Source organism: Ostrea edulis, chromosome 4 (genome assembly GCF_947568905.1).
Source record: "Ostrea edulis chromosome 4, xbOstEdul1.1, whole genome shotgun sequence".
NCBI lineage: Eukaryota > Metazoa > Mollusca > Bivalvia > Ostreida > Ostreidae > Ostrea > Ostrea edulis.
Window position 1 is genome coordinate 13,602,605 of NC_079167.1, and position 12,068 is coordinate 13,614,672.

Genomic DNA, 12,068 nt, shown 5'->3' on the forward strand with positions numbered 1-12,068 from the left:
TTTTCTATCTATTCCTTATATTGACACCATCAATTGAGGGCCGCAATGTGCTGTGCGCCCTCTGTATTCAGGAGGAAATAACTCGTATAGGGTTATGAAAAATATATTGAAATTCAAAATATTAACTTTTGTGCAACATCTAAATGTTCACGTTGGCGAATCACGTGACTTTGAGATCAATTCCACGGGGAAATGGCGACGAAAATCAACACAAGGGAAAACTCAAACGAGTAAGTAACACCTATATCAATAACGATTTGTCACTTAACTTTTAAAAATCAACATTTGAAGAACTTTCTCAGAAACAAATCTGTAGTAAAATGGTTGTTCTACGTGCGATAGAAACAGAACGCTGACACAGTTTTTGGGCGAGCGGAAAGTTTTTTACTACCATTATAAGTAGTAGAACTTCCGCCCTTGAGTCAGAACCTCTTCTCCGGGGATCACGAAATTTACAGTTTTGTTATAGAAGCCTTCCTGCTCTACATCAGTATGCATTTAGATTTTCTTACACATGTGCGGTTGCAGAGAAGATTTTTAAAAAGTCAAACGTTGGCAGTTTTAATCCCGCCTTTAAGGCCCCAGGGGTGCAGGAGTCCTAAAATTTACAATATAAGTTTCCCTTTTCCCTAAGATGCTTCATACCAAATCCGAAAAGAATTGGAATAGTGGTTATCAAGAAGAAGTCAATGTAAAAATCTTCAATTTTTAACGAACGACTCACGACGACGGACGCAGACCAATTGCAATAGGTCACCTGAATTTAAGTTAAGTTGTTAGTACATAGTTTTATTTTGATCTTTAAATAACATTCTGATAAACGTTTTGATATTCTAAAGACTTGTCCATTTTGTACGGAGCATAATCTCACTTTAAATGAAGACCCACGTTTGTAATCTATAACGCTACTTGCCAAAGCATTTCCCTGTTTGATAGAGTTTTTTCTAACTGTTCTCACATTTACAAAATTGGGTTCGTTCAAAAGTTCTTCGTAATTTCCTGGCTAAATAAATACCATCTTTAAAGCGATGATGCGAAATTTGTTCTGGTTTAAGAAGCAACTTGTCCATCAAGAAGCAAATTAATGTGCAATGATTCTAAATTGAAATCGGTTGAACTATTCACATCTGCCTGTATCTCTTCCTTTGTCATTGATCTCTGACGTGGAATATTTGATACAGAATACCTTGGTAGTAAAAGCAAAATAATATTGATAATGACAATGATAAAATAAAGATTAAGATTGGATATTATCTATGACATCTTTTCATCAGTTGTACCTGCAAGGAAGCATAATAAGTGAACATAAATGATTACAGTGAGTACCCAGGCAATATCGCATAAAGATAATTACACTGAAAACCCGGATAATATCATATAGAACTCAGAAAGAAACCCAGATAAAATCACATAGAAATCGGGTTAATTACACCACCCAGATAATATCACATAGAACTTAGATAATTACACTGGAAACCCGGATAGTATCATATAGAACTCAGACTAAAACCCAGATAAAATCACATAGAACTTAGATAACTACACTGGGAATCTAGATAAAATCATAAAAAACTTAGATAATTACCACAGAAACCCAGATAATATCACATAAACTAAGATAATTGCACTGGAAACCCGGATAATATCACATAGAACTCAGACTGAAAACCAGATGAAATCACATAGAACTTAGATAACTACACTGGAAACCCAGATAATATCATATAGAATTTAGATAATTACATCGGAAACCCAGATAATAACACAAAGAACTCATCACATAAACTAAGATAGTTACACTGGAAGCCTAGATAATATCACAAAAAACTCAAATAAATACACTGAAAACCCAGATAATATTGCACGGAACTCAGATAATCTCAAATGAAATCCAGAAAATATCACATAGAATTAAGATAATTGGAAACCAAGACAATGTCCCAAAAAGTTACACGCGGAGAAAGCATACCTTCGCCAATTCCATCATCTATTCCAAAGGAATTCGAAGTACCTTCATTACTTCATTGTACAGCATTCTGCATATACATGTACGTCTTCAGTTATCAAATCATTCACTACGTGACTGAAGACACATACTTCTACACTAAGATTTACACTTAATACTGTAGACAGATGTGATAGCAATAACATTACCTCCTGGCTAGGGTAATTTGGACACCCCCTGTCTGACCTTTCTTACTCCACAAAACAAAAACACTCAATTATTTGTTGCATTCTTAATAGAATATTATTGAACATTAAAGACAAGAGGGTACTTTACACCAGCATACCCCATAAACGCGTTTGCGCTTCATGAAAAATATGCTAGCGTGAAGCATTGCTGTTCATACCCTGAAGTATTTTCAGAAGTGAAATCTATTTTTTATATTTACATTTTACTTTCATTTCTGTCAGAATATTCCAAGTCGTTAAAATAGTAGTACTGTATTTATCAATTCCCATGGGCACATTGTTCACATTTTAGAGGAAATGACTATCATTTCAATTGGTAAAGATATCAAGGGTAAAAACGACCATGTACGTATTTGTATGTATACAAAATCCAGAGGTTAGTTTGACTGCATGTTCAATATCATTTTAGCAGTAAAAGAGTAGTAAACATTTCTTTCATGGTGAATTAAACCTAAATACATAAATGTTATTGTGCTTTTCTCATTAGAACCACTTACTGCCTAGAGCTGCTTTTAAGGAACAGAGTCAGCTCAAATTCTTATTGATAATTTTTCGCATTACAGGCGTTATGCAATTTGTCAATTTGATAATACATGCCACCAGAGACCATGGCACCGTACAGTAATGTTTTCTGTTACCTTGACGTGATAGAGGTCATTTGACACAGATCTCCCGAATTTTGAGAACAAGGTACACTTAGACAAAATCTAACTCAGAAAATGAATAAGCATACACCCAACAACTGCGTTACGTATGAACTGATCAAGTAGATGTTTTTCATACTTCCACATATAATTCATATCTTTTCATAAATCGAAATTGAACAGGTTTTTGTTAAAACAAAATATTGTCTCACCTGTAGCGATCTGTGGCAAAAGAGCGACGTCTGTGTTCGGAGATTATTCGTAAATTCTCCAAAAGCATGGCCTGGGTCTTGTCCGGGTGTTTCATTGTTTACTCAGCTACATATTTCTCGGGAAGCTGGTAAAATGATGTTCACAATCACGATAACGGCATTCATAGCCTATTTACTATCTAGTCTTCAAGTATCTCATTGAAAAACCATTGGACTTCCAAATATCTTAAAACAACGAGAGAGAGAAATGTAACATCGTGTATGTCTTCTTTAAACAATCTGTTCGTAAAACTATCCTTCTATCATTCTCCTAAACCAATCGTTTTCCCAAAAGCCATTTGGTTGAAGTGGAGAAAACATTTCCAACAACTCTCATACTCCCGAGAACAATTCTATCTTTCCAAGTTCGTTGATGAAAATGAGACCTCTGCTAATTAGACCATTAGCGCTCAATGTAACGGTTGAGAATGTTACTCTTGGCAAGGCAAAACAGCGGTCCTGTGCGGGGTTGAGAAACGTCAGACGTGTCATCTCAGGACACACTAAAAAAAACTACTATTGCAGGAGCACTGCACTATGACACTATGACAAAGAGCCAGACTGTGAAGTTAAATCCCATTGATCCTCGTGATGACTTCTCCTTAATGGCCGTAACGCAATGCGCACAAGGACAGAGCAAATCATATTAATCTGCTACAAAATGACTCGGAGCAGATGCATTTTCATTCATACGTTCTAGTGTATATGACACGCCTTTGAAATACATTGATCACGTGATTATAGACCCGAAATCGCAAAGAACAAGAAATGATACGAATCTTGTTTTTGTTTGGGTTGTTATTTTTTGCGTCTTGATCTAATATAGCTGTTAGGTATGCGATATTTTGCACTTCTGACCTTCCGTTTTTAGACGCTGTTTCTTTTCCTTTTAATAGTTGGCCACGTCACCGGCAGGCGATACCTGTAATGATCATATATACTGTCTTTTTCTCTTAACCATTCCGTTTTCCTGAAAACCAATGAGAAAAGCTGAGTAAAAAACATACCTGTCTTCATCTACCACTGATATATTGATTAGTTTCCATGGAAACCTATTCATATCGTCATTTTATGTAATATTGATACTTTCAGGTAGTCGATGCTTTTTGGTTTAGAAATGTCAAGTCTGAGAATGAATTGGAGCTTGAGGATCTGACCACTGGGATTGTTTTTATTGTTGAAATTCATACAATTTCGTTTAGAATACAGGTAGTTCGTCTCTGTTTTCATCGTACTTGAAGCAGTAACAATGTAACTAACTTGTAGGAATGACATAACATTCAATAATTAAAATGGATTTTGTATGAAATTGTATATGACATGTGACATTTCTTCTCTGACTTCTATTTTGAATTGATTTTTGTAAGGGAATATGACGTATTCAATTTAATGCTGGGACTAAAGACACAATGGCAATTGGAAAAATAAAAGACATTGCCTGTCTGATCTAGTATCGTGTTTGCTGATTGTCCGCGTTCAATGTTTCTAATAGCTTGCAACATGAAGTGATTATCGTCTTATGTCTGGTCTCTTGTAATAGCTGTTTATTATTGCATACATTCGAATACCATGATGTCTTTGCAAGAGATTTCAAATCCAAGTTCATTCCATATTATATGTGGTACATGAGGTACATTAGATAAGCATACATTTGAGTACGAATAAGGTCAGAGTCATTCTCTCACCAGAGGGCGCTTTACGCAAAGCTCAACATACACCTCTGTCAACGCTTGGAATCACGTGACAATATACATGTAATCACATGATATAAACAATCATTCTCGGTTTCTTTTCCCTTTAAAAGTTCTGGCAACAGGTGATACATCAGGCTCTATTCATAGCCCATTGGCACTTTAATAAGTACATATTTACCATTTAGCTGTTTATCTCTTATTCTACAAGTTTTATCGTATTTACAGCCTTTCTTACTTTTGATTCCATGTTTACATTTAAATCTCCACCACGTGGATGTCCTACATTCATATGCATATTACTAAGTAGTTCCAAATTTAGGATCAGAAAACGGCTATTTTAAACAATTTACAGTAAGCATCAATTTAATTGCACCAAAAACATTTCATAAAATGACTAAATATTTAGTCCAAAACATAAATGTTGGATATTAGAAACTTTTACAAGATTTCTGTAAAAACCCGTTGACAGAGGTGTAGTGCGAGGAGCGCACGGAACTCTGGGTAGAGAATGAGTCAGAGTATGTACAAATATACAATAAACAAATATTTACAAAATATGTTATGGAGGACAGACTAACTCGTATATTTTTTTGATAAAAATACAATCTTTTATGTGTTTTAATCTTACTGGTTGACATAATCTCATGAATTGATGAAATTTAATAACATTAGGTCTTGTGTAGTACCTACTTTTCTATATTTGACAAAGCACTGCATTCTAATATATAGTGGAATTCGTCTGCAATTTTTGATTCATTACACAAAACACAAAATCTTTCATAAATCCATCTGTCAGAGATCTTTTCGAGATATTTCTTCTTTAAAAAAAATACATGCATATCTTTACAATTGTAATGAAGAATGCACTTCAATTGTAAACAATGTGCGTATGAATACAGAACTAATTAAAATTGATAAATATAGTGCTTCTATTTTAACGACTGAAAATTCCGACAGAAGTAAAAGTAAGATGTAGAAAGAATGCCTGGATGAAGCACCGCAGTTCATATCCTCCTGTATTATCAAAAATGTTATTTCTTAAATGAAATTGAATAACTTGCAGATATGACCAGGTGTAGAACTTATTTAAGAAATAATGATCGCGTTTTCGTGTATGTTGCAGGATAACATCCTTGGTCTCGAAATGTTTTAAAATATATAAAAGGCGGGGCGTAAGCAACATACACGAAAACAAGAACTTTATTTCTGTTCTACTACGGATCAGAAATATACAACCGATGGCTTTCCTATAGAGCTATGAATTAGGTCACTTTGATGTCATGAATGTTTCCGAAACGGTCTACATTGTTTTTTGCGGACGAAAAAGGTGAGCTGGTAGCAATATTCTAACTCTATTGAGAAAAAAAATATTTCAAGTATTTACTTTGATGTTAACGGATTATATCAATTGCTTAGAATACAGTTGAAGAAAAACTTGTCTATATATCGCCATGTTTACATGTGTATTCAGACGATTGGTTTATACTGAATGACAAATGTTCTTCAGTCATTTACGAATTTGTGTTTTACAACATATATTGATTCAGTTAATACGTATGAAGGTATATCGTAGAATAATGACCACGGCATTCCTTTGATCTTTGCAATAACCGTGGTAGAATATTAATTAAACAATATGGCATTATGGAATATACGTAGTCAGTATGGAGCGAGAAAGACAAGCCTATGTTGATATTGTTCACTATGGTAAATCACGGGGAACACACTTTCGTGTACGACGGTGAAATTACAACACGTATCAAAACATCACAAAAGCACACCGGTGTTGTATAGTAGCATGTCCCCCAGCCACCCTTTCCCCCGGAAAAAATGGCTAAATAGTAGTTTTTTTCCCCTGAAAATGGCTATATAGTAGACCCCCACCCTGGAATTGTGGCTGTATACATATGTAGTAGGATTTTCCCCCTTTTGTAGCCAGATGAACTCCACGGAAAACCTACTATATACCGTAATAGATTTCCCCCTCTTTTCATTCTGGTTACGTTTACGGCGTACATACATATTCTTTCCTTTCTGAAATTGATCCTTTTATGGCTATACATTTCTTTTATATCCTAAATGGAGAGTTAATTTCCGAATTCCCTTGATTGGTATTTTTGGAAATATTTATTATTCAACAAACATGTCATTCAGTCGAATGTTATGTAAAACAATAATTTATCTCATACGTGTGGTGTATATTAAAGACTTTAAGTGAGATAAAGCATTAGCTTTATCACACACCTGTTTGATAAAGCACTTCCGGTCCGAACTACTTTTGACATTTTCTGTGTTTATGCATATCGACGCATGTAATAAAGCGTATAACTTGTTATTCTGTATTTATTTAAAATTCATTTTATAGCAAAATTAAATTGATGTTGCCCCCACTGATATACAATGGAAGTTACCGGCCGTAAAATTGCCAACTTGGTCAGTAACTACTGAAAAATTTCGATCAGAAAACGAAAATATGTCCACACTATTATCACCGACAAGGAATCAACCGCCTACTGCCACTGGACAAGCATAATCGAAAGTACCTCGACATGCTGCGGTACCAAGTATTCAGAAGCACGGTCTCTTTTCTCTGGAGCCATATTGAATGTAGGCCTAATAAATCTCAACAGCTTTACTTATTAATACTAGGACCTAGGCCTAAAGTGCCTCAGGATTTCCTCTCGTCCTCAGATCCAAAGAAACCACGTAAATAAAATCCAAATGCACAAACACTTCTACTTTTCATTGTAAACTGTTGAACATTCTAATAACGTTGCATTAAGATATCACTTCCATTGATCGTTGTTACATGTTTAGATTTCAAAAAGACGACGACATCAAACTTTCATAAGAAGGTCGGGCCTACGTCAAAAAATAAATACTCGGTCAATAGTTGTTACTTTGTTGGAATGGCAAAACCATTATTAATTATAAACTATGATCCCTTCTAAAACAATTTTCATCCATGGTTTCTTTTATAAAAATGCCCTTTTGTACTGTATATGAATGGATTACAAGCGCACTATTTTTTCCCGCGTAAGGAAGATTGATAAGCACGACGTCTGAGCCACGGATTCAAAACAAATTCAATCAGCTGTTTCTACAATACTGGGGATCATCTCGGCAAGCCTCGCGAATAAATACACGATATCAACTCGTTGGATAAACCAAACATCAAAACACGCAATATAGATATCCTCTATATATTTAGAATGTAAAATCAGAATATTTCGTGCTTGTAAAACAGCACCTATTTAGGCAACTCAGAATTTGTTAGTTAAACAGATAAGTATTTATCGTACGAGGAAACAAAATTGTCTCTCCATTTGATTGACACAAAAACTTTTCATGAAGATAGTGGAGTAAAACTTAAATTCTACAACTCTATTGATTGCCTACCCCTCACTCCAAATTCCCGCTACTAAAGAATCAACTCACTATCTTGCTAAACATAATTCTTAACACCTCATTAGGAGAAGTGGTTTTTTGGGGGGTTTTTTTGGTTTTGTTTTGTTTTTTCCAAAAATTAAATTAGAGGTTTTTGAGAGGACACTTTCCCCCCAACTGTTCTCGGGTCATTCATGGATTAATAGATGTGAACATGTTCTTGTTATAATCATAACTATTCCAAGCGGTGCAACTCGCAGCTGTACTGTCAGTACTTTGATTTATACGTATTCGTTTTGAATCTGACAGATGGACAACGTCATCATATTTTATTCCAATACGAAGAATATTCTGGAAAACTTGATTTTTAGCTTGCACTACTAAAACGTTTTAGTTCACCTGAGCTGAAAGCTCAAGTGAGTTTTCTGATCATCTGTTGTCCGTCGTCTGTCCATCATTAACCTTTCCACATTTTCTTCTTCTCCAGAACCACAGGGCTAATTTCAACCAAATTTGGCACAAAACAACCTTGGGTAAAGATAAATCAAGTTTTTTCAAATGAAGGGCCACACCATTCTACAAGTAGAGATAATAAGAAAACAGTGAAAATGCATTGACAACTTTAAAAATCTTCTCCAAAACCACTGGGGTAATTTCAACCAAACTTGGCACAAAGCATTCTTAGATTAAATTTGTTTAAATGAAGGGTCATAGAGCATGTACATGGAGAGATAATAATTACATAATGAATTTTTAGTTTTACCTTTGAATTTTTTTCTGAATCAATAGCGCTGGTATTATGATACTGTAGAATCATTTAAATTCGTGGGGGCCAATTTTCGTGGATTGCTGAATTTTTACGGGTTCGTGGGGACATAATTTCGTGGATTTATATATTTGTAACATTCTTGTATACTAGTTGTCTGTATTTGTTGAGGGGTACCCACGAATTCCACGAAAATTGAGCCACCACGAATTCTAATGATTACACAGTAGTTATAACAAGCTTGTTTATTGCTAGGAACTGCTGCTCAGGTGAACCATGTGACCCATGGGCCTCTTTTAGTTTTAAGTTTTATAGAAACATTTTCAAAAATTGTGTGATAAAATTATTCAAGTGTTAAAACCCCAGTCCTGCACTTGAATTCATGTGACTTTCTTTCTGATTTGTGGATTTATTTTGGTAAAATAAAATAGCGACTATTCTTGGAATATATCAAACTCATTTCATGATATACAACAGGAAATCCTAAAAATATTCATCTAGAGGTGAATATAAGAGATTCATTAATTTTCTCTCTAAAATGTCCCCTTGTAAAATGTTAATACCTTGCTACTTGAGGAGCCTTAAATGAATCAGTATAACATCTTATAAATGCCATTTATAATAAAACATTTTAGGTCATCTGGGTCACTCAGGTGACCTATTGTTATTGCTCTGCGTCCGTCTTCGTCCGTCGTGCGTTAACAACTGCTTCTCAAAAACTACTGGGTCAATCTGTAGGAGAAGGGGACCAGAAATTACAATTTCTGGACCCCCACCCCACCCTAAGGATCCTTAATGTTGGGGTAAAAACTATAAAATTGATACAATTCTTTTTATAATTTCGTATGTTTTTACTTTCTTAGTAATACCATAAAGCATATTTCTAAACTTTGTCTCTATGAAAATACATGTATCTAAATTCAAACTATCGGCAACATGCATTTTTCGATACTCTGATCTCTGCAATATCAATAGTTGTTGTACAAAGCCCGACTGTCTTTCCATAACCTGTTTTCTAAAATCAAAACCAAAAACGTGAGGGGGGGGGGGATAACCTATTACCTTTAGAAACATGGACAGGCATAACCTACATCCACTTCTCTTCGCAAACATTCATGTTTTGATTCTTGAAAACGTGTAAATGCCGGAACCGGTGACGGTTCCTACTTCGACCGACGTCACGACACATATATGGCTGGATTTACTTAACAGACAAGTTATTTCCACAACTTTAACATTAATGCGCATATCTGTCACAAGGAAATCAACACTTCCATGCTGTTAATACCATATTTCATAGTAACCTAATATATGAACATTTTTCGGGGGGGTGGGGGGGTGGGGGGGGGGGGGTTTACTATGGGGGAAAGCCTACCATACATCACCGGCAAAACGATTACCAATCTAGGAGTAGAAATAATTTGATCGATGGTCGACAGTATAGTACTCCAAGAAATGAAACCCATCGTAGGAATCGACAATGGTTTACTATTACACCACCAAATGATACTATACTGTAGTAAGAATCGATAATGTAATCGACCATCTGGCAATATCAATAAGAGTTTTTTTAAACAAGAGGCCAATGGGCTAAATCATTCACCCGAGTCACCTTGGCCCATATCTAAAGATGTTCCCTATATATTCGCATGTAAACTTTGATCCCTTTTGTGGCCCCAACCTATCCCGGGGGCCATGATTTTTACAAACTTGAATCTATCAGGAAGCTTTCATATAAATGTAAACCTCTTTGTCTAATTGTTCTTGAGAAGATTTTTAAAGATTTGATTGTAAAACATTGATCCTCTATTGTGACCCCAACCTACCCCCGGGGGCATGATGTTTACATATTTGAATCTGCACAATGTCAGGAAGTTTTTGTGTAAATGTAAACTTTTCTGGCCCAGTGGTTCTTGAGAAGAAAATTTTCAAAGATTCTCCCTATATATTTATATTTTGATCCCCTAATGTGGCCCCACCCTACCCCCGTGGTTCATGATTTTAACAAACCTGAATTTGCACTATATCAGAAAGCTTTCATGTAAATTTGCACCTTCCTGGCCCAGTGGTTCTTGAGAAGAAGATTTTCAAAGATTTTACCTATATATTCGCATGTAAAACTTTGATTCCCTATTGTGGCCCCAACCTACCTCCGAAGTCATGGTTTTTACAAATTTGAATTTGTACTATGTCAGGAAGCTTTCTTGTAAATTTCAGCTCTTCTAGCCCTGCGGTTCTAGAGAAGATTTTTAAATGACCCCATCCTATTTTTGAATGTTTTAAAAATTATCTCCCCTTTGAAAGGGGCATTGCCCTTTATTTGAACAAACTTGAAAGCCCTTCATTCAAGGATGCTTTTTGCCATGTTTCGTTGAAATTGGCCCAGTGGTCCTAGAGAAGAAGTCGAAAATGTAAAAGGTTTACAGACGAACAGACAGACAGACGACTGACAAAAAGCGACCAGAAAAACTCAATTGAGTTTTCAGCTCAGGTGAGCTAAAAATCAAATACAGAATAAGTGAAAATATTTATTATGGAAATGACGCTTCTTTACGGGACGACAAGGGACGATTTCAACAATTTAGACAGTCCAGAAGTAAGTGAAAATCGTCAGATTAATCCAAAAATAATTTATTTATCTCGAAGAAATATTTCAGAATGCAAAATGAAACCTTTAGACTTTGACTTGACTTAATTCCTTCTCTCCTCGTGGAGAATAGGGCCATGAACAAGTCCTCTCCATTTACTTCTATCCTGGGCTGATCTTGCTGCCTCTGTCCAAGACCCAAAACCTAGTTCTTTCCTCTCTCTTTCTATTGTTCTTCTCCACGTTTCCTTCGGTCTTCCTCTTTTTCTTTTTCCTTCTGGTGTCCAACTAAGGGCTACATATGGGTGTGTTCTTTTATCCATCCGTAGCACATGTCCAATCCACTGCCATCTGCGTGTTTTTATCATAGTGCTGATCTTTGCTACTCCTGCTATCTCTCTAACTGCTACATTTGATATTTTCATTGGCCAGTAGATCTTTAAGATTTTCCTAAGACATTTGTGCTGGAAGGTATCTACAAGTTTTTCGTCCCCTTTTGTCATTTTCCAGGTCTCTCTGCCATACAATAACACACCTATTACATTT

At 35.5% G+C, this 12,068-nt stretch overlaps 2 protein-coding genes across 7 annotated transcripts in view; one reads left to right on the top strand and one right to left on the bottom strand.

Annotated features, from left to right (window-relative positions):
- Positions 1–3,751, bottom strand: part of LOC125669619 (potassium voltage-gated channel subfamily B member 2-like) — a 104,225-nt gene extending 100,474 nt beyond the window's left edge. For all 5 annotated transcript variants that reach the window (XR_008802233.1, XM_056161984.1, XM_056161983.1 and 2 more), the window contains exon 1: positions 3,050–3,751. Coding sequence is in view for 4 of the 5 variants with exons in the window: in XM_056161984.1 (XP_056017959.1) it covers positions 3,050–3,144 (95 nt within the window). In the remaining variant the exon portion in view is untranslated. The remainder of the gene's footprint in view (positions 1–3,049) is intronic.
- LOC125670354 (solute carrier family 17 member 9-like) overlaps positions 1–12,068 on the top strand; it is a 960,148-nt gene that overhangs the window by 387,925 nt on the left and 560,155 nt on the right. The gene's annotated exons all lie outside the window — the stretch shown is intronic.